The following is a 24,050-nucleotide window of genomic DNA, read 5'->3' as shown; positions in this document are numbered from 1 at the left end:
GTCTTTCTGTGACCCCGAGGGTCCTGAGACCACACTGTCCCACGAGGGTTCCACACCCCGCTTAGCCACTGGAGCGACGTCCCTCAGTGGAGCCGACTTCTAAAAGTTCCGATTTTGTGCTCCACAGCTCTATCACTTGTCAGTAAGTGGCTGACGGAGGCCCCCTCCCCCGCCGTCTATCCTCCGGAATATCACCTCGGATTCACTTATCCGCACGTCCTACCTTCCAGAAAGTGGTCACTTTTCTGTTCAGAGAGTTGTTGCTATTCTTTTCTTCGATCTCCTGTTGAGTTCATAGGTGTTCAGGATGATTTGATCCCTATCCAGCTGAATTCCTGGGACCAGATGAAATCCAGGTCTCGTACTCCTCTGCCATCTTGCTCCACCTCCCGTTCAGTATAATTTACTTCTTAACCAAATAGTGTGACAGATCCCTGTGTGACAGAGCTTGAAGGCTAGATTAAACACTCAGCATATTTCTGAAGTTGGGAAAATTCTGAGGGACTAAGGTGGGCCCACTTCTCCTGGTTTGTCATGGTGGTGGTGAGAAGTCTCTTACATACCAGGTGAGGAATTCTTTATTCAAGTGTTTGGCAGAATTCTGTGCTTCAAAGTTTCCACATGGCATGTTTCATTATAAAATATCTCAAGCTTTCAAAATATGAAATCTGTCAACATGAAACCACTGTGGATGTGAGTTTGTAGTTTCAAAATCTGTTAAAGACCTGTTGTCCATGACTCACACTCTTCTCTCATTTCTTGGAGTCCTTCATTTCTATCAAGACGTGTTAATACTGGAAATCTGTGCAGTGCGTGTGTGTATGTGCCAATTATAGCCTTTCTAAGGTGACATCTCATTGTGGTTTTGATTTGCGTTTCCCTGATAATTAGTGATGTTGAGTATCTTTTCACGCACCTTTTGGGCATTTGAAATCTAAATATGAAATAAATATTTGAAACCTATTATCAGGGTGCCTGGATGGCTCAGTCAGTTAAGTGGCTACCTTCAGCACAGGTCATGATCTCAGGGTTCTGGGATGGAGCCCTGCTTCAGGCTCTCTGCTCAGTGGGAAGTCTGCTTCTCCCTCTCCCTCTGCTCCTCACCCCCCGCCACTTGTAAGTGTGCACTGTCTCTCTCACATAGATAAATAAAATCGTTTTTTTTTTTTAAGATTTTATTTATTTATTTGAGACAGAGAGAATGAGAGACACAGAGAGCACATGAGAGAGGGGAGGGTCAGAGGGAGAAGCAGGCTCCCCGCCGAGCAGGGAGCCTGATGCGGGACTCGATCCCGGGACTCCAGGATCATGACCTGAGCCGAAGGCAGTTGCTTAACCAACTGAGCCACCCAGGCGCCCGATAGTAAAATCTTTAAAAAAAATTTTTTTTAATTTAAAAAAAGAAGCCTATTATCTCTTTAGGTCCTTTGCCCATTTTTTAATCAAATTATTTGCTTTTTTGCTATTTGTTATTGAGTTGCATGACTTCCATATGTATTTTTTTTTTAAAGATTTTATTTATTTATTTGACAGAGAGAGAGATAGCGAGAGCAGGAACACAAGCAAGGGGAGTGGGAGAGCGAGAAGCAGGCTTCCTGCCGAGCAGGGAGCCCGATGTGGGACTTGATCCCAGGACCCTGGGATCATGACCTGAGCCGAAGGCAGACGCTTAACGACTGAGCCACCCAGGCGCCCCATATGTATTTTAGATATTAACCTCTTATCAGATAAATGGTTTGCAAATATCTTCTCTCACTCCATAGATTGCCTTTTTATTTGTTGATTATTTCTTTTGTTGTGCAGAAGCCTTTAATTTGATGTAATCCCACTTGTTTATTTTTGCTTTTGTTGCTTGTGCTTTTTGGTTGTCACATCCATAAAATCATTGCCAAACTGTTGTCAAAGAGCTTTTTCTCTGTTTTTTTTTTTTTCCCTAGGAGTTTTGTGGTTTCAGGTTTTACATTTAAGTCTTTAATCCATTTTGAATAAATTTTTGTGAGAGGTATAAGATAGGGATACAGTTTCATTCTTTTGCATATGAGTATCTAGTTTTTCCAGCACCATTTATTGAAGAGTCTGTCTTTTCTCCATTGAGTATTCTTGCCTCCCTTGCCCAGTATCAGTTGGCCATATGTGCATGGGTTTATCTCTGGACTCTTGATTCTGTTCCACTGGTGTATATGTCTGTGTTTATGACAGTATCATACTGTTGTTTTTTGTTTTAAGATTTTATTTATTTGACACAGAGAGAGAGAGGGAGAGAGCAAGCACAAGCAGGGGAAGCGACAGGCAGGAGAGAAGCAGGCTCCCCACTGAGCAAGGAGCCCGATGTGGGGCTCAATCCCAGGACCCTGGGATCATGACCTGAGCCAAAGGCAGCCGCTTTACTGACTGAGCCACCCAGGCGCCCCCATACTGTTTTGATTAGTATAGCTTTGTAATATAGTTTGAAATGAGGACATGTGATGCATCCAGCTTTGTTTTCTTTCTCAAGATTACTTTGGCTATTCAAGGTTTTTCAGGGTTCCATAGAAATTTTAGGATTATTCTTTCTATTTCTGCAAAAAAAAAAAAATGCCATTGGAATCTTGATAGGGATTACATTGAATCTATAGATAGCTTTGGGTAGTATAGGCATTTAACAATGTTTACTGCTCCAATCCATGAACATAGAACATCTTTGCATTTATTTGTGTCTCCACTTTCTTTCATTAATATCTAAATCCCAATTGATCACAGTGTATAATCCTTTCAATGTGATGTTGAATTTGGTTTGCTAGTATTTTGTTGAGAAGTTTTGCATCTATATTCATCAAGGATATTGGCTTATTGTTTTCTTTTCTTGTAGTGTCCTCATCTGGCTTTGCTACCAGTGATGCTGGCCTTGTAAAATGAGTTCAGGAAGATTATCTCCTCTTCCCAAACTTCTTTTCTAAACATCATTCTCAAATTTGTCTTTTTTTGCTTCCTTGTCCCTCTATGTCCTTTTCTCTCTCAACCTGATGGCAGGTTGAGATTATCTGGAACCATCATCTTGAGTAAGAAGGTATCTTTAGGGGCAACTGGGTGGTACAGTCAGTTAAGCACCTAACTCTTGGTTTTGGCTCAGGTCATGATCTCACGGTCATGAGATTGAGCCCCACATTGGGCTCCATGCTAGTTAGTAGCTAAGTGACTTGAGGCAAAATACTTTTATACTCTTAATATCAATTTCCTCATCTATTACTAAAAGAGAGGTTTTATAACTATTAAATTAAATAACATATGTAAAGTACTTAGCACAGTTCCTGATAATTAGTATTTAATATAGTTTAGTTACTTTTATTTTCCTTCAAAATCCCAAGGATGGCTCCTGCTGGGCTTTTTTTTTTTTTCCTGTCTGTGTAGTACTGTTTAGAGCCTATGAACTATAGGGCCCCCCTGACCTCCAAGAACAGAGAGAAGTTTGTTGAGAGATAAGTCTCCAAAAGGTAGATCTGAAGCAGCACATGCCTTGGATGAAATGTTAATTTAATTCTTTTTTTGATTTTCAGATTTTCCTGTTTTTAGGCAGCATGTGTTTTATCCTAGCAATTGGGCATGGCATTTGGGAGAACAAGAGAGGCTACTACTTCCAGGATTTTCTGCCATGGAAAGAATATGTGTCTTCATCAGTTGTCTCTGCTGTCCTCATATTCTGGTCCTACTTCATTATTCTCAACACTATGGTGCCCATTTCCCTTTATGTCAGGTAGGCTTTTTTGACCACTTTGTGTTATAGGGGGAGGAACTGACTTTATACTTCCTGCTTAACTCCCCAAATAGAGTGTGAATGTTTAGAAAGCATAGATTGTGTGCTCTTCAACTCTTTACTTCCCACAGTGCCCAATGTACAAAACACTCTGAGAAATGTCTAAAGATAGGGGTGCCTGGGTGATGCAGTCAGTTAAGTGTCCGACTCTTGGTTTCAGCTCAGGTCATGATCTCACGGTCCCAAGATTGAGCCCTGCATCTGGCTCTGCACTCAGCGCAGAGTACACTTGGGATTCTCTCTTTCCCTCTCCCTCCGACCCTCCCACTTGTTCTTGCTCTTGCGCATTCTCTCTCTCTCAAATAAATAAATAAATCTTAAAAAAAAAAAAAAGGATAAGAAACTGCCAAACTTCTTGTCCAAGTGTTTAAAAACAAAAAAAAAAGAAATGCCTAGAGATTGTGTAAGTGCTTTCCATATCCAGAATACTGTGCTAGATACTATGTGAGTTATACAAAAAGAAAATCATCCCTACCCTCAAATGGCTTTTAATGTAAATGACTAAATAAGACATATTAAACACATGCAATAATTAGAAAAAATGCACACAAATTTGGTGATGCTGAAGCTCAAGCCAGGCAGCCCCTAGTTAATTAAACAGATAGGTTCCAAACATTCATTTGTAAATCAGTTAATCAGAACTCACAATTTGTTTTCCCATAGAAACAATGTGGCAAATGGTAGATAGGTATAATTATGACCTAAGTTCTGGTTTCTAAAAGTTGGCGAAGAAAAGGATGTTTCCTCCTCTTTGCATGGACAAAAATTTGAAATAGGTAAAATAAATCTTTGCTCTCCTTTTTGTTTTCATCATTCCCTTTCACACATGCACACCCAGACACATTTTCACATCCTTCTTCCCAAGTTTCCTAAACCCTGAACTGGGACAGTCCAACTTGAAAAGCACCCTAAGTGACTAAATTATTTTATTAATTTAATATTTATTGGGCACCTACTATGTGCCAAGCACTATATTAGGTGCTAGAAATAGAAACATGAATAACAAGACAGCTGTTTCTCTAGATAAGCTTATAACATAGCCATGGAAACAGATACTTAAATAATTATGGTACAATATGGAAAATGATGTAATAGGAATATATATGGGAATGCTATGGGAGACTAGAAAAAGAATGGGTTGATTCTACCTGAAGCGCCTTGGGGATTTACAGAAAAAGTAATAATCAAACTGGTATTTGAGAAAAGAGTAAAATTCACCAAGTACAAAATAGCAAAACAATATTGCAAACAGAAAGATCAGCATGTATGAAGGTTTGGTGTTTTTTAAAAGCTTGATCTGGTCAGAGAACAGTGAGTAGCCTAGGGCAAAGTGTTGGATGGTAATTTAGCATCAGATCCAGGAGAGCCTTAAATGCCAGGCCAAGCAGTTTGGATTTTATCCTAAAAGCAGGAAAGACCTTCCTAAGGATAGAAATAATATGACTATATGTTTGGGTTTAGAGAAATTGCTATGTTGGTTAGTATGGCAAAGGAAGGGAGGGATCAAGATTCAATGCATGAGGTCTAGTAGTCAATAATGTGGGCTAGAGGGGCACCTGGGTGGCTCAGTTGGTTAAGCGACTGCCTTTGGCTCAGGTCATGATCCTGGAGTCCCGGGATCAAGTCCCACATCGGGCTCCCTGCTCAGCAGGGAGTCTGCTTCTCCCTCTGACCCTCCCCCCTCTCATGCTCTCTCTATCTCATTCTCTCTCTCAGATGGATAAATAAAATCTTTAAAAAAAAAATTAATGTGGGCTAGAGCCCTCCGACCTCACCTGAAATAAAAAAATCCATGTTGCTCAATGCAGCTGTCTCTTAGAAGCAACCTAAACTAACACACATTAAGCATGAATGATGATAGGAAGGAGGCCCCTTAAAAATCTTACCGTGTTAAAATGAAGATGCTTGTTAACCATAAAGAATCTATAATGTACCTTACTTGTAACAGAAGAGGAATGTGACAAAGGCAATAGGGAAAATTCAGATAAAGTGAAGAGGACACTATTGGGGGTGGGGGTGAGGGAGAAGCTACCCCACAGGCAGATTGGGTCTGCCAGGACATCTATCAGAAGGTCAGCTTCTATAAGCTGTTTCTGATTTTCACACATCTTTCCCTTTTCTGAAACAAAGAAGCTTCTGAGTGTTTCAAATTTCTCTCTTCCTCACCAGTGGATTTACATGACAGCCACAGTAATCCTCTAATTAAACCTGGGCAGCCTTTTATTAGTTAGTTCTTAATTCTGTCAGGCCTTGCATTACTACAGAAATTCAAAATATTTTACTTTTCCTGGGTATGTTTTGGAAGAAGAAAGAATGAAAGGGGGTTATGCCTCAGCAAAATTAATCAAGTATGTCTCAGGTGGTAAAGCCCTGAATGATAATGGTCAAAATCAGAATTACATAGGGTTGGCTGGTGGGAAGCGTCCTTCAAAATCCATGGTAGGTTCCCAAGGAAGATATTCTGATTTTCAGGTGCTCACCTGACCTATCACAGGACTGTTAAGAAGGAAACCACGATGATGTATTTGATCTGTTCTGACCCAGGACCCTTCTTTTCTTGCTTTCTTCATAGTGTTGAGATAATAAGATTGGGCAACAGTTACTATATCAACTGGGATCGGAAGATGTTTTGTGCACCAAAGAACACGCCAGCACAGGCTCGAACCACCACCCTTAATGAGGAGCTCGGCCAGGTCAAATATGTGTTCTCTGACAAAACAGGAACCCTGACTCAGAACATCATGATTTTCAATAAGTGTTCTATTAATGGGATATTCTATGGTATGCATGCCTTCCTGCTTTCCCTGAGTCCTAGGGAAATTCTACCTTGCAGATTGTTTTCGAGAGTAATCTCCCTCTAAATCTATATGCCTCTGAAATTCACATTTACCTCTTATTTTCCAGCCTTCTCTATTCACTAGGCAAAGGTCCCCTACTCCATTTAGTTGCTTACCAAAAAGCATTTATTCAACACCTTATAGAGGTAATCCATTGTGTTGGACATTGGAAATACCTAGATGTACAAGACTTAATCTCTGTCCTCGAGGAATTCCCGATGTCTTGAGAGTGTCAGTTCACTCTCATATTAAATCAAACAGAGAAACCAGCATGTTGTTGAAGCTGCTAATCTCCTGGTTCCCCTTCAGACCAATAAGCAGTCTTGAGAGAAGTCATCAAAGGAATGTAATTAATGCCACTGAATTATACACTCAATAATGGTTAACGTTTTATGTTACATGTATTTTACTACAACAAAAAAATTTAAACCTTTCCTTAAAACCCTTGCCAAGTCTCTGCTCTGTTCCCTTACCAACAGGTGGTGTCTATGACAAGCATGGACAGAGGGTAGACGTCTCTGAGGTGAGTGATTGCAGCTCCCTGTGAAATGCATGTGGGCACTGAAGCTGTGCTGCACAGCAGCATCTTTGACACAAATGGGAGGCCCTTAGCTCCTGAAATAGTAAAGCTTCTGTTGGCCCCATAATATCAGAAAGCATTATAGAAATGGCCTACGTTTATTTGAGGGGATTCGGGTTTGTGTTTTATTTATTTTTTTATAAAAAGATTTTATTTATTTGTCAGAGAGAGAGAGAACACAAGCAGGGGACAGAGGGAGACGCAGACTCCCTGCTGAGTGAGGAGCCTGATGCAGGGGTCGATCCCAGGAGCCGAAGGCAGACGCTTACCTGACTGAGCCACCCAGGCACCCCATGAATTCCTCACATTTTAAATATTCATATTTTATAGCTCAACTCCCATTTGTTGATTAATTCTTTTTTAAAATCTGTATTTTAAAATGAAAATACCTGGGCGCCTGGGTGGCTCAGTTGGTTAAGCGACTGCCTTCGGCTCAGGTCATGATCCTGGAGTCCCGGGATCGAGTCCCGCATTGGGCTCCCTGCTCGGCGGGGAGTCTGCTTCTCCCTCTGACCCTCCTCCCTCTCATGCTCTCTGTCTCTCATTCTCTCTGTCTCAAATAAATAAATAAATAATATCTTTAAAAAAAAAAGGGGGGGGGGTTGAGGGAATAGGACAGAAGATGGCATGGGAGAGGGGCAGATCAGAAAAAAATAATCTACACTCTGTATTATTATCTGTATTATTATCTGATTATTATCTGTTTAAAAAATAATCTACACTCACTATAAAAAAAATCCAAACAATACAGAAATACATGAAGAAGAAAGTTAAAACCACTCAATCCCTTGTAGAAAACCAGTGTAAAATTTAGGGGTATACTCTTTCAGATGTTTTTCATGTGTGTATATGCACACACATATACATCAAGATCTGATGATAGACATATGAATGGATGGATGGACGGGAGGGAGGGAGGAAGGAGAAGAAAGAAAATAAGGAAAGAAAGAAAGAAAAGGAAGGAAAGAGGAAGCATTATAGCATGTATGCTATTTTCAGCTTCCTTTGTATTCACTTGACATATATTGTTGGCTTCTTTCCATGTCAGTAAATTTAGGTCTGCATGATCATTTTGAATGAGTGGCATATCCAGTTGTATTGGTATACCTTAATTTATTTAACCAATCCCCTATTTTTATTCCATTTTCTTTTGCTATTATAAATAGCATTGTGGTAAGCACCCTGGTACATACATTTTTGTCTCTTCTTCTGATAATTATTTCCTTAGAATAAAGTCCTAGAAATGAAATTGGCTGGTCAAAGGGTAGCCACATTTTTAATGAATTTAATATTGCCATATTGCTCTCTAGATAGATTGTATCAATTTATAATCCCACCAAAGTATATGGGAATTATTTTTTTCCCATATCCTTCTTACTTCAGGAACCTCAGTCAATCCTGTGTTCTCTCTTAATATCTGAAACTTATCTTCTTATGTGATTCTTTCCCCTCAACTCAAATTTTCCTTTTCTTTAAAAAAATACTTAATACATCCATACAATGGAATGTTATACAGCAGTAAAAAGACATGAGCTGTCAAGCCACACACACACAAAGAAGAACTTCTTAAAAATATTTTATTTATTTATTTGTGAGAGAGAGAGAGAGTACAAGCGGGTGAAGGGAGAGGGAGAAACAGACTCCCCACTGAGCAGGGAGCCAGATGCAAGGCTGATCCCAGGACCCTGAGATCATGACCTGAGCCGAAGGCAGCTGCTTAACTGACTGAGCCACCCAGGTGCCCCAGGGAAGAACTTTAAATGCATATTGCTAAGTGAAAGAAGCCAATCTGAAAAGGCATATACTGTATGATTCCAACTATATGACATTCTGGAAAAGGCAAAACAGTAAAGACGGTAAAAAGATCAGTGGTTGCTAGGGGTTTGGGAAGAGGTGGAGAGAGAGATGAAGAGTGGAGAACAGGAGATTTTTAGGGCAGTGCAACTATTCTGTGTGATGCTGTCATGGTGGATTCATTACAATATGCATGTTTCAAAACCCATAGAACTGTACAATGCAGACTGAATTCTAATGTAAACTACAGACTTTTGTTCATAATAATGTATCAATATTGGATCCTCAATTATAACAAATGAACTACACTAATGTGAGATGTTTGTTAATAGAAGAAACCAGAGTAGAAAGGAGAGAGAGAGAGCATATGGGGACTTCCTGTACTTCTGCTCAATTTTTCTGTAAACCTAAGACTATTCTAAAAAAAGAGCATTAATTTAAAATAAAATAAAATACATAGTTAGAATAAATAAAATAGTAAAATAACCCTTAGCCCATTAACCAGACGTAACCACTAATAATAAATTTTTATATTTTATTTTTATTTTTATTTTATTTTTTTTTTTTAAAGCACTTAGAACCACTCTTGCATTACCCTCTAAGCCATTATCTGTCTCCATCAGTCCAAAATACTGAGTATCAACCATATGTCAGACTTTGAGTAAATGCTAAAGGTTGGAGAAAAACAAGAGAGACATGTTCCCTACCTTCAAAGAGTTGGCAGACATATAAGTAAACAGGCGATTACAGAGGTCTCTAACTCCTCACCTTTCTTTCATTCTTCAGTCTACTCTCTGTAATCAGACTCTGTCCTATCATATCCACGGACACTATCCTAGCCAAGGTCATTAATGACTATTTGCTGTTAAGTCCTGTTAAGTAAACAGGCAATTACAGAGGTCTCTAACTCCTCACCTTTCTTGCATTCTTCAGTCTACTGTAGTAATCAGACTAGTAGTAATCAGACTCTGTCCTATCATATCCACTGAAACTATCCTAGCCAAAGTCATTAATGACTACTTGCTGTTAAGCTTACCCAGCTTCTCTGCAGATTTCAACATGTAAACTCCACTTTTTCTTAAAGTTTTCTTGTCTGTTGGCTTCTTTTAAATAACTCTCTTCTTGTTTTTTCTTCCTGTCTAATTGCTTTTTCTCATCAACTTGGCCATAGGGGCTGATGTTCTTCAAGGCTCTCTTATTGAACCTCTTCCCCATCTGAATAGTCTCCCTGAATAATCTCATGTATTTACATGGCTTTAACTACCACCTACTTACTGATGACCTCCGAATCCATCTATCCAAGGAATCCTTTGTAGCTCCCTCCCACCCATGGCCAAGAATAAAGATATTTTATAAAAACTATCTATATCTATGTCATAGCATCTCAAGGAGTTTCCTCAGTTACCACCTCTACCCTCCATTCTGAATCCCCTTCCTCTCACCTGATATCCCCAGTTTCCATCCTTTTGTCTAGTACCTGGATTTGCCTTTCAACCTTACTTAACTGGTTGTTTGGCTTTCGGTTTCAGAATTTTCCATGAATGCTGCCTCTCAGATAATGCTGTACGGCAGCTCCAAGCCTGCCCTGCCTCACTCCTGTATGCAGCCAGGTCCAATGTTCTCAAACATTACTTGTCTGGAAGGGGAGATTAGAAAATAGCTCAGATCTCTTACTCAAAACTATATATGCCTGCTTTCATTACTACCTGTAAGTCCTTCAAGTATCTCCAATTCAGCCGGTTAAAAACTTCCTCCTGACAGGTATCTTATCTCAGTGAATGATCTTACCATCTATCCAGGGCCCTAGTTAGGAAATATAAAATTATTCTTAACTCTTTCCCTCTGTCACCCCTCATATCATGTATCAATTCTGGCTCCCTATATTTTCTTTTTCTATTTTTTTTTTTTAAGATTTTATTTATTTATTTGACAGAGAGAGAGAGAGAGAGCAGGAACACAAGCAGGGGGAGTGGGAGAGGGAGAAGCAGGCTTCCCGCCGAGCAGGGAGTCCGATGCGGGGCTCGATCCCAGGACCCTGGGATCATGACCTGAGCCGAAGGCAGACGCCTAACCATCTGAGCCACCCAGGCGCCCCCTAACTCCCTATATTTTCAAACCATTCCCTTAATTTAACATTTATTGTCACTACATCATTTCTCTTGTGAATTACTGAATAGCCTCCTAACTGGTCTCTGTGCTTCTCATCTTGCTAGTTCTAGTATATTCTGCTGCTACCAGAGGACTTTCGCTGACACAAATCTATTTACACATCACTTCCAGCAAAAAAATTGCTATGACTCCCTATTGCATATAAGATGGTAACACAGGGCTCTCTTCCCCTAAGCAGCCTGAGGTGACCTCTGAAAATGGTTCGCTATTCGCTTGACCCAGAAAACCCTACGAAATCATGTAAATCAAGAGGTTCAAATCTTTGTGTTCACTGCCCAGGCCATCAAGTGTATGCATATCCGAAAAGCCACCAAGTATCTGAAAGACGTCACTTTACAGAAGCAGTGTGTACCATTCCGTCGCTACAGTGGTGGAGTTGGTAGGTGTGCCCAGGCCAAACAGTGGGGCTGGACACAGGGTCGGTGGCCCAAGAAGAGTGCTGAATTTTTACTGCACATGCTTAAAAATGCAGAGAGTAATGCTGAACTTAAGGGTTTAGATGTTGATTCTCTGGTCATTGAGCACCTCCAGGTGAACAAAGCCCCCAAGATGCGGCGTAGAATGTACAGGGCTCATGGTCAGATTAACGCATACATGAGCTTCCCTGCCACATTGAGATGACCCTGACTGAAAAAGAGCAGATTGTTCCTAAACCAGAAGAGGAGGTTGCACAGAAGAAAAAGATATCCCAGAAGAAACTGAAGAAACAAAAACTTATGGCCCAGGAGTAAATTCTGCAGAATAAATGCAAATAAAAATAAAAAGAGAATGTTGGTGGCCTTTTATTATTAAACATATTTCAAGTATCTTCGCAAAAAAAAAAAAAAAGATGGTAACGCGGGATCCACCTCATGCCTACCTCTCCAACTTTTCTCTCATCACTCACCAGCTTCCAATTTCAAAGACTGTGTCAGTGTAAGAGCCCAGTTCTAGAAAAGCCTCAGGAGATGCTACATAATGAATTCTCTTAAATTACTGAACCCACAAACTTCCCAGAGCCCACAGTTCTGTGGTTGGCCAGGTCTGGGGCTTGGTTCTGGACCCAACCATACTTCCTCACTGCTATGACAAAACTCCTTCTAGATGGGATATAGAAAAGAGCCAATATAGGGGCACCTGGGTAGCTCAGTCAGTTAAGCATCTGCCTTTGGCTCAGGTCATGATCCCAGCGTCCCAGGATCAAGCCCTGCATTGGGCTCTCCACTCAGCGGGGAGTCTGCTTCTCCCTCTCCTCCTGCTTCTTCTCTCTCTCACTCTCTCTCTCACTCTCTCTCTCAAGTAAATAAATAAAATCTTAAAAAAAAAAAAAGAAAGAAAAGAGCCAATATAACTCACTACAAACTTACCTTTTCCGGACATAGCACCAACCAGGAGAGTTATGTCTATACTTGACATACTGGCTCCCAGCACACGTAGCACCACAACTACAAAGAGCTGGAGAAATATCCTTGAGAGTTCTGGTATGGATTGGAGAAGTCTGTTATTAACATGACACTCCAGAATGGGGACAATAGAGTCTCAGGGCCAAACTGAGTCATGTTTACCCAAGATGGTCACTAAAAACCTAGCTGAAATGGAGAATGAGAGTCAATATCTGAAGGAGCCAGGAAAATGTTAGTGAATATTAGGTCCATGAAGGTTAGAGGCAGGAAGGAACCAGGTATGCTGACATGTCAAGTAAAATGGCCCAAAATTAAGTCTGTGATCAACAGGTATGTACTGAAGCTTCCTTGTTATACAGCCTTGCCTCTATCTTGCAGTATCCCTCTCTAGACATCTGTGGGGTTAAATAGAAGTAGTGCAACACAGTGATATCACTGTACTTAGGGCTCAGTTCCCTTCCCAGCCCCCAAATCAGACAGAGGACGGCCAGAGACAAAATTTTTCCCAGACACCATTTACTATTATGGAGCAATTACCTCCTCATATCCTCAGGTTTGATTACCATGGATTTGGGACTTGGAAGAGTAGAGCCTGAAGATGGCCATTGATAATTCAGGGTAGCTGGGGAAGAAAGGGGGCAAGAAGGGTCTGCCAGCCAGTGCTCAGCTTGTCTCCTGTGGGATAGATCTTTTCTGGCCCAAGTGAATGGATGGTCCAGAGCTACAGAGGCCTTAGAAACCAGCCAGAGTCTCCTCCATTTATCTTGATTTTCTCTTCCCATCATCCTCCTAAGAGTTCTCATCACATTCCAGAAGTTGTCCCCAAATAGACCTTCTGTAAAGTGTCAGGCTGCCACTGAGAAGTTTGTTCTGGTTTATGTGTTCCAGGAAACAGAAAAGGTCGACTTCTCCTACAACAAACTGGCTGATCCTAAGTTTTCATTTTATGACAAGACTTTGGTGGAAGCAGTGAAAAAGGGAGATCGCTGGGTGCACTTGTTTTTCCTCTCACTCTCATTGTGTCATACTGTGATGTCAGAAGAGAAAGTGGAAGGTGAGGAGGGGCCCGAGGACTCATTGACTGAGAATATGTCATAGAATCTAGGATGGCTACAGGTGGGGTTGGTTTGGTATCATTTGTAATGGCTTAATCTAAGAGCTTTCTAATAGGGAGCGTTGTCCAGCAGTGGGATGGATAGGCAAGTATCCTGTGTGATGGATAGTCACTGGAGATACTCAAGTAGAAGACAACCTCTTAGTCTTAAAGAAGATTCAGTCATTGGAAAGGGGTCAAACTTGATGCTATCTAGGGGGCTTCTGATACTGAGATTCAGCAATGTTCGGTCACAGAGTCTATCTGAATTGTCCCCAAGATCAGCCCCATTATCTCTGACAAGACTTCCTGAAGGATGAGTTGAGTTGTTCTCTTGTTGCTTCACAATTTCATGGTATCCCCACATATCCTAGTTTCTTTAGTAACCAAATACGACTGGGACATCCATGAATTTACTTAAACCTCTTTTAGAAACAATGAATGAGAAATGACTGATTAAAAATTAAGAAGGCTTTTGGAGCATTTGGGTGACTCAGTCGGTTGAGCATCTGATTCTTGGTCTCAGCTCTGGTATTGATCTCAAGGTCGTGGGTTCAGGCCCCACGTTGGGCTCCACGCTAGGCATGGACCCTACTTTAAAAAAATATAAAAAAAAATATTAAGAAGGTTTTTTTTTTTTTTTTTTTGGTAACAAGAGTTTAGGCAACCAAATAAATCATATCCTTTAAAATTAATGTACCTTTGGGCGCCTGGGTGGCTCAGTTGGTTAAGCGACTGCCTTCAGCTCAGGTCATGATCCCAGAGTCCTGGGATCGAGTCCCGCATCGGGCTCCCTGCTCTGCAGGGAGCCTGCTTCTCCCTCTCCCACTCCCCCTGCTTGTGTTCCCTCTCTCGCTGTGTCTCTCTCTGTCAAATAAATAAATAAAATCTTTTAAATAAATAAATAAATAAATAAAATAAAATTAATGTACCTTTAATATAATACTACCCTTAATAGCACCTTGTATTTGTATATCACTTTACAGTTTTACAAATTGCTTGCATTTATTTTTTTTTTTAAAGATTTTATTTATTCATTTGAGAGAGAATGAGATAGAGAGAGCATGAGAGGGAGGAGGGTCAGAGGGAGAAGCAGACTCCCTGCCAAGCAGGGAGCCCGATGCGGGACTCGATCCTGGGACTCCAGGATCATGACCTGAGCCGAAGGCAGTCGCTTAACCAACTGAGCCACCCAGGCGCCAGCATTTATTTTTTTTAAGATTTTTAAAAATTTATCCATTTGAGAGAGTGAGAGCATGAGGAGGGGGGAGGGTCAGAGGAAGAGGGAGAAGCAGACTCCCCGCTGAGCAGGGAGCCAGACGCAGAGCTCCATCCCAAGACCCCAAGATCACAACCTGAGCCAAAGGCAGCCACTTAACTGACTGAGCCACCCACGCACCCCAAATTGCTTACATTTATATCATCTCCCACAATCTTCACAACAGCCCTCTTAAGTAAGCAGAACAAGAAAAATGACCCCAGTTTTATAGAAAGGGAAACTGAAGCTAAACGAGATTAAATGACTTGCCTAAAATCTTACAGTTAAGAAAGCAGAGATAAGAACCCATCTCAGGTCCCCTCCCTCTTCGGGAGCTTTGTATTACTCTCAAACTTTACTTTGCTGCCCACCACACACACAAAAATAATAATAATAATAGTAATAAAAATAATAAAAAGAACCCAAATCTCATGTCTCCTGGTGCCGTGAGATCCTGCGCCACCACAGGTGTCTCCAGACCTGACATTCTAACAAGTTGCTATTATTTGAAGCATATTTGGAATTGTCTTTGTTTATTGCCTTAAGTAACAAGGTAGGAAACAAGAAAATAGTCTTACTGTCCCATAGATACAACTTATATCTGACCTAAAATTATATGTCCCATGTGCCTTATTCACAAGTATAAGACTCTGATGATGCGTAACTGTTTTTAAAAATCAAATTCACCTTCAGAAGAGAAATAATCCAAAATATACCTCAGGTTGTGGTGATATTGTAAAAGAGGAGTTATGCATTTTTCAGTGCTACAGTGTTTGCATTCATCAGTGCAGTTTTTGTTCCAGTCTCTTTATGACCAAAATAATTTCAAGCAGTTATTAGAATACAGTAGTTCATGATGAGAAAAAAATAATAGATGTCACAACTGAGGATTGAATTCAAGGTTTTTCTTTTTTTAAGATTTTATTTATTTGAGAGAGAGAGCGTGGGCACACAAGCAGGGAGAGGGGTAGAGGGAGAGGGAGAAGCAGACTCCACACTGAGCAGGGAGCCCAACGCGGGGCTCAGTCCCAGCACCCTGAGATTATGACCTGACCAAAGGCAGATGCTTAACAGACTGAGCCACCCAGGCACCCCTCAAAGGTTTTTTGGGTTTTTTTTAAAGATTTTATTTATTTGAGAGAGAGAGAGCACATGAGAGGGGGAGGGCCAGAGGGAGAAGCAGACTCCCCGCTGAGCAGGGAGCCTGATGCGGGACTCGATCCTGGGACTCCAGGATCATGACCTGAGCCGAAGGCAGTCGCTTAACCAACTGAGCCACCCAGGCGCCCCCCCTCAAAGGTTTTTGTTGTTAACTTTCTGAAGTGTTTCTTCACAATCTAGGAAAGTATTTTTTCAATAGTGGACCCTGAAAACTATGAGTTAAAATTATCTTATAATGGCAAAATGGAAAAGAATAAATTTTATTTTACTCTGCTGTAAAAAAAATTCAAGAGGAGTTACAGAAATGTCTTGAGTAATATAAGATTGACAGACTGATTCAACAGAGTGAATCATTTAGCTTCCCAGGATGAGAGTTTCAAAGGTGACAATATTCATTTATATATATATTTTTTTTAATTGTTTATTAAATCATCAGTCTTATTATCATCAATCCTATTATCCTGTTCTATATGTCCTATCCTTATTGTCCTATCTTATAGGAGTGTTCATCAAAGTATAGCCAGTCTTGGGATGCCTGGGTGGCTCAGTCGTTAAGCGTCTGCCTTTGACTCAGGTCATGATCCCAGGGTCCCGGGATCGAGCCCCATATCGGGCTCCCTGCTCAGCGGGAAGCCTGCTTCTCCCTCTCCCACTCCCCCTGCTTGTGTTCCTTCTCTTGCTCTGTCTCTCTCTGTCAAATAAATAAATAAAATCTTAAAAATAAAAAAAAAAAAAGTATAGCCCATCTTATATAGGAGCAGTTTACCCAGAACAACCTGCATGAAACTCACCCAGGAGATTTGTTAAAAATTCAATTTCCTGAGCCCTCCTCCAGTATTTTGTGATTCTGGATTCAGTAAGTTTGAGTGGGGCCCAGGAACCTGCATTTTTAACAAGCCTTCTGACCCATCTTTACCCACCAAAATCAGAGAGTGAACTATGTTTTGTTCATTTGTGTATATTGCCTGTACCATGTGCCTCTACAATACTAACTCAGGTCTGTGAAATAAGTTGGAAATATTGGAAAGGAAAAAAAAAACTGACCCATATGCAACCTAGCTTTTTAGAGCCAAACTTGGGAGGAAGTTTGAAGAAAAATGTTCCCTCTTGGGCTCTATCTTCACATAAGCCCGGTTGACTTCAGCTGCACATCTCTGTGTGCTCCTCTCTCCTGCCAGGTAAGCTGATGTACCAGGCTCAGTCCCCAGATGAAGGTGCCCTCGTCACTGCTGCCAGGAACTTCGGCTTTGTGTTCCGATCCCGTACATCTGAGACGATCGTGGTAGTTGAAATGGGTGAGACCAAAGTCTACCAACTGCTGGCTATTTTGGACTTCAACAATGTACGCAAGAGGATGTCTGTTATTGGTAGGTGCCCCTCTTAGTCAGTTTTCTCCCCTTATTTGTCTTTCATACACATTCACACATTGACTTTCTCTTTTATCTACACACAAATGCTTTCTCCCACTCACATGCCTTCTCAAAGGTATCATACCTCAAATACAATACATAGCCATTCCTACTTTCTCCCTCACATACCCTATATATTTTCTCTTTGGGAGCTTGCTACCATATACTTCTTTAGTGTTCCTGGATAGTGGCTTGTCTGAACCCCCAGAGCCAAGATAAGAACAGAGAATAAACCCATAAAGCCTGAACCTGGAGTAAGAGATAGGGGCAGACAATTAAGGGAAATTCATACTATCTTATTCTCAATTAGTTTGAGCCTCAGACTGAAGAGGAAGAAGGTCATTCTTCATTCTTGGTCCTTACTAGGTATGGGCCTTGGTCTGGAACTTGGACTTGGGGAGCTAAATGTGATTCCGCATCAGAGTCTTCCAAGATGAGATTGAACCCGTGGAAGAACTGGTTGCATAAGGTCTCCTCCCACTTCCACCAGCCTTTACTAACTGCATCATTTATCCTCTGTGACCACTCAATGAGTGCTTTGCCCCCAAGAGCATCGGAAACAAATGTCACGGGAACAGCCTCATGCCATCCCTCAGTGGCCCAGACAAGTTCTTGTAACAATGCGCCTATATGGTTACTCTGCCCAATTTGTTTATCCTTAGTGAGGACACCTGAAGATCGAGTAATGTTATTCTGCAAGGGTGCAGACACCGTCCTCTGTCGGCGGCTCCATCCGTCCTGTAGATCCCTCAGAGATGTGACCATGGAACATTTAGATGTAAGTGTATAGGTTGCAGGGCAGGGAAGCTGTGGGTGGTCTTTGTACACGGATTAGGATCCACACATATGTCTTTGTGTCCTTGTGTTTCTGTATGGGTGTATATTAGTGTCTGTGTCTCTTTAATTGATGGAAGAATAGAAACTACCTCATTGTGTGGCATTCCTACTGACTGCATTGCCAACCTCTGTGGCAAGAAGCTAGATGGCAAAGGATCCCAAAAGCATAATGAGGGTTGTGTCTGTGGGAGCCTTACCCCAATCAAAATGGTTCTCTCTGTGATTCCTGGCTCAGGAGGTCCCATGGTCAGACCTAGAATTTGCTTCAGAATTGGGCCTGCTGGTATGGGAGGCACTACTTCACCAGCCATGATGCGACCGTGCAGCTTTGAAGGTATGGAGGAGAAAGCACCAGGCTTGGGATCTTTATGAGACTGTTGTATGTTACCATCCTCTGTTATCACAAGATTAGAATCCCCAGGGGTACCTTCCTCCCTGCCTACCCACCCTACTTCTACCCTCTAGGATTTGAGATGGATCTGAAAGAGAATGGATCCAGCCTTCTGGCGTTGAAAAGGAAAACCAAATCTATGCTCCCCAGGATTTCTACTCATAAACCTAGATATATAAAGGGTTGAGGGAGGGCGCCTGGGTGGCTCAGTTGGTTAAGCGACTGCCTTCGGCTCAGGTCATGATCCTGGAGACCCGGGATCCAGTCCCGCATTGGGCTCCCTGCTCGGCGGGGAGTCTGCTTCTCCCTCTGACCCTCCTCCTTCTCATGCTCTCTGTCTCTCATTCTCTCTGTCTCAAATAAATAAATAAAATCTTTAAAAAAAAAGGGGGGGGGTTGAGGGAATAGGACAGAAGATGGTATGGGAGAGGGGCAGATCAGAAAAAAATATTTTAAAGAAGAAATAGGTTGGAGAAAATGCTATTTTATTAAGCCATTTTGGTTTGACCCACATTAACACATAATCACGTCAGAGAACAGATAGTCAATAAGCACATGAAAAGATATTCAGTTTCATTAGCTTTTAGGAAAATGCAAATCAAAACTTCAAGATACTACTTCACACCACCAGGATAGCTAGGTGATCAGATAATAATAAGTAATGGCAAAGGTATAGAGAAATTGTAACCTTCATACATTGCTGATAGAAATGTAAAATGATGCAGTCAGTCTAAGGGATTGAGCCACCCAGGCACCCCCTGATGCAGTCATTTTAGAAAACAGTCTGGCAGTTCCTGAAAAAGTTAAGTGTAGAGCTATCATATGACCCAGCAATTCCACTCCTAGGTATATTCCCAAGAGAAATGAAAATATACATCTTCGCAAAAACTTGTACACAAATGTTTATAGCAGCATTATCTATAATAGTGAAAAAGTAGCAACAACCCAAATGCCCATCAAGAATGGCACAGATGAATAGATAAATAAAGTGTGGTATATCTAAACAACAAATATTATTCAGTCCCAAAAAGGAATGACATACTGATACATGCAGATGAGCCTTGAAAACATTATGTTAAGGGAAAGAAGCCAGTCACAAAAGGCCACATATTGTATAATTTCATTTATGTGAAATATCCAGAATAAGCAAATCAGTAGAAACAAGTAGGTTAGTGGTTGCCAAGGGCTAGGGGAAAAGAGAATGGGAATGACTGCTAATGGGTACAGGGTTTCCTTTGGGAGTGATGAAAATGTTCTGGAATTAGTAGTGATGGATGCACAACTTTAAGAGTATAATTTTTTTAACCACTGATTTGTATACTGTAAAAGTGTGAATTTTATGATCTATACATTATATTTCAGGTTTTCAAAAAAAAATCCGTAAAGTATCCCACACAGGACAGTTCTTATGTCCTATAGTGTTTCCCAGAGGCCACGGTATTTTTTATGGGCTAGTCTGAAAAACTTATCTTTTTTTTTTAAGATTTTATTTATTTATTTGACAGAGAGAGACACAGCGAGAGAGGGAACACAAGCAGGGGGAGTGGGAGAGGGAGAAGCAGACTCCCCACTGAGCAGGGAGCCTGATGCGGGGCTCGATCCCAGGACCCTGGGATCATGACCTGAGCCGAAGGCAGAGGCTTAACGACTGAGCCACCTAGGCGCCCCTGAAAAACTTACCTTTTAACCTTCCAGAACACATGAATTAGGGTATCTTCTCAGAGAGCATTTCCACGGGCTGGCTCCAAAGGGGTCATAAAATTGTTTCAGATCTTTTGACCTGTGTCCTGCTACCCACCTTAACAGACACCCATAATAAAGCCTGACTACACTACAGTCTGTTAACCACAGATGATAAACTTGTAAGAGTGAAGCTCACACTCAGGAGTCAAGATTCAAAAACTCTTACAAAAGCACAGCTCCAGGGGCACCTGGGTGGCTGATTGTTAAGTGTCTGTCTTCGGCTCAGGTCATGATCCGGGGTCCTGGGATCAAGCCCTGCATCAGGCTCCCCGCTCGGTGAGCCTGCTTCTCCCTCTCCCACTCTCCCTGCTTGTGTTCCCGCTCTCACTGTGTCTCTCTCTGTCAAAAAAAAAAAAAAAAAAAAAAGCACAGCTCCAGGCCCTCTCAGACAGGAATCAGCAAACAGGTCATATAAAAACAAGCAGCAGGCAGGATTTGCTCACCACAATAGAAAAGAAAAAAACACAAGTAAGGGGTAAGTAAGAAATAACTTCAACCACAGACTGCTAAATTATTTGTTGAATGAATTAAGAATCTGTCAGTGTGTTAAACCTTGTTTAATATCCTATGCAAGATCAGTTTCTGTCATATCTCTTCCTTCTAAGAAGTCTCTGAGATCTTCTCTCAGGCTTCTTTTCATAGCTTCATCTGCTAACAGTACAGAGTTTTAAGAGATGGCATTCCATACATATATTGTTTTATGTTCATTTCACCTGACAACTAATGTCAAACACTGAGGAGTTTCACAGGGAACTAAGAGCAGAATATCAGGATGATAAAATTCTTTTTCTCTTTGCTCTTAAAATGCCAAAGTGAATTATTTTGAAGCTTACTATAACAGTGATCATGTAGAATATTTATTCATGTGCAGTTCTCAGAACATAAAATCTTCTAACTCACCCTCAATTGGATATGAGTTCTGCCCTAAACTACCCACACTCTCACCCAGCTCTCCTTACGACCAAGAGGATACTTTACAAGATAGTTAACTGTGGTTAGTTGGGATATACTGGTGGTCACAGAGCAAAAAGATGCTAGCTCACCCAGAGAGCATTTCCGCAGTGCCTCACTAACACAGTTGGCTGTGGCTAATCAACTGAGCCAGTCAGCTGTAGACAAATATACAAGTGTGTGTGCTTTTGAGGGGCCTGTTGGATGCTTGAAGGAAGGTAGGGAAAGAGGAAAATAAAATGAATATATGGGGCGCCTGGGTGGCTCAGTCAGTTAAGTGTCTGCCTTCGGCGCTGGTCATGATTCCAGGGTCCTGGTCAGGCTCCCTGTTCAGCGGGGGAGCCTGCTTCTCCCTCTCCTGCTCCCCCTGCTTGTGTTCCTGCTCTTGCTATCTCTCTCTCTATCAAACAAATAAATAAGATCTTTTTTTAAACATGAATGTATGCTTGTAGAAAATAGTAAGTCCTTTGATTATGTTTTATAACAACTCCTTTTTACTTTAGTATTCCATTCTCATATTACAGACATCATTATCCTCTCTGTAAGCAGTGAATTATTATCCCAATTTTACAACAAAGAAATCTAGAAGCCTTAATTTTTCCCAGGGTCACACAGCAAATTATCTAACTACAGGTAAAAGCTAGAACTTTCTATATTTCAGAAGTACTTTCAAACTTTGCCCTCAGCTATGCTGGCCCCACCTTTAGGACATTTTGCTGAGAAAGCTCGATGGTTGTTTTGTGGTTAAGCTAGGTACTAGCCCCATGGTACTAATCATTAAATCCTATTTTGCAGGCAAATGGGTCGGTGGGGTCAGTCTGCCCCTTCCTAAACTCAGCCCTCACCCAGCCCAGGCCTACTCAGTGTACACACATGTCTTCCAGGATTTTGCTGTTGAAGGCCTCCGCACCCTCATGGTGGCCTACCGAGAACTGGATAATGCATTCTACCAGGCCTGGAGCAAGAAGCACAGTGAAGCCTGCCTGTCTTTGGAAAATCGGGAAGATAAAATGTCAGATGTCTATGAAGAGATAGAAAAAGACTTGATGGTTAGTGTGAGGAAGCCAGGAACAGACTGGGGGCAGGATTGGGGGTTGCAGTCAGCAGACTGAGCAAGGTCTCTGAAAGTGGCTTCCAGCAAATCAATAGGTTCAGGCTCTCCGGATACAGGATACTGGAATCCAAGCTGATTCAGGATGTCCTGGATCTTTGAAATCCATAAATCAAGGGGGGGGCGGGGAATGCACTAGTTATAAATTTTATCCCAAAGCTCTCACAGAAGCTAAGTAATCTGGGAAAAATGAGGATCTGAATAATACACAGATTAGATAATCCAGAACTAATTGATGGAAATATTCACTCATTTATTCAACATATTTATTAAGTGCCTTCTATGTGCCAGGCATGTATTAAGCCCTGAGCATGTAGCAGCAGACAAAACAGACAAAAAAGTAACATATATAGTATGTTAGATAATGAAAGTGCTATGGGAGAAAATACAGCCAGGGAGAAAGCTAAGGAGTTACCAGCATATGCATGAATGTTTTGGAGAGGCCAGAGTATAGTTACTATTTTATATAGGGTACTTAGTCTTCACTTAGTCTGAGCAGAAACCTGAAGAAGGTGGCAAGCCAAACAGAGCTCTGGGGAATTAACTTTCCAGACAGAGGGAATGGCATGAGTGGAAGCCCTGAAACAGGAGTAGGCCTAACTTGTTAGTTGAACAGCAAGTCAGCTAGTGTGGCTGATACAGTGTAAGTGAGGAGGAGAGAATAAAAGGACATGAGACAGAGAAGTAGTAGAGTGCCCTCATAAGCCAGTATAAGTACTTACAATGAGATATGGAAAGCCATTGAAGAATTCAACCAAAGAAGTGATGTGATAGCTCTTTTAAAAAAGACTTACTTGTTTGTTTGTTTATTATTTATTTATTTGAGAGAGAGAGAGAGTGCGAGTAGGGGAGGAGCAGAGGGAGAAGGACAAGCGGACTCTGCTCTGAGTGCAAAGCCAGATGTGGGGCTCGATCCCAGGACCCTGTGATCACGACCTGAGCCAAAATCAAGAGTCAGACGCCCAACTGACTGGGCCACCCAGGCACCCTGATGTGATGGCTTTTAAAACAATCACTTTGGCTGCTGTGTTGAGATTATACTATAGGGGAGCAAGGACAGACCCAGGGAGACAAATTAGAAGATAGTTGTAATAGTGCAGGTGAGACATGATGATGGCTTGGACCAGATAGAAGTAGTGGAAGTGGTGAGGAGTCGTCAAATTCTGTACATTTTTTAAAGGTAGAGCCAACAGAATTTGCTAATATATTAGATTATAGGATATGAGAGAAAGAGAAGTTAAGAATGACCCCAAAGTTTTTGATGAGACTGACACAGGCTGGCTCTGCTATTAAAAGAGACATTGCTGATACCAAATGGGAAAACAGAGATTCCAAAGGTCACACATGTCCTTCCATCATCAGTTCTGTGGTTAGTATTTCTAGTCTGTCCTTCTGGAGGCCTAGCAGAAATCAGCCAATTGTTTGTCCATCTGTCAGTTCCTCAGACTGAGTCCTGGTGCCCATCCCTATGGTCAGCACTGGAAAGCCAGGAAGTGTGCTGTGAAGCAAAAGAGCAGTGAAAGTATGTTGAGAAACAGATGGTT

The 24,050-nt window shown here is 41.4% G+C and overlaps 1 protein-coding gene across 1 annotated transcript in view; it reads left to right on the top strand.

Moving 5' to 3' along the window:
• The window catches only part of LOC118017981 (phospholipid-transporting ATPase FetA-like), a 118,723-nt gene that overhangs the window by 84,078 nt on the left and 10,595 nt on the right, over positions 1-24,050 (top strand). Inside the window, exons 13-19 of the mRNA XM_035016383.1 lie at positions 3,534-3,730; positions 6,363-6,571; positions 7,107-7,150; positions 13,441-13,606; positions 17,243-17,431; positions 18,136-18,251; positions 22,280-22,444. Of these exons, the coding sequence (XP_034872274.1) occupies positions 3,534-3,730; positions 6,363-6,571; positions 7,107-7,150; positions 13,441-13,606; positions 17,243-17,431; positions 18,136-18,251; positions 22,280-22,444 (1,086 nt within the window). The remainder of the gene's footprint in view (positions 1-3,533; positions 3,731-6,362; positions 6,572-7,106; positions 7,151-13,440; positions 13,607-17,242; positions 17,432-18,135; positions 18,252-22,279; positions 22,445-24,050) is intronic.

The sequence above is a fragment of the Mirounga leonina genome, unplaced genomic scaffold (assembly GCF_011800145.1).
Source record: "Mirounga leonina isolate KUSES-001 unplaced genomic scaffold, KU_Mleo_1.0 Mir_170, whole genome shotgun sequence".
Classification (NCBI taxonomy): Eukaryota; Metazoa; Chordata; class Mammalia; order Carnivora; family Phocidae; genus Mirounga; species Mirounga leonina.
Note: the sequence above shows the minus strand (reverse complement) of the source record. Positions and strands in the feature narration are given on the sequence as shown.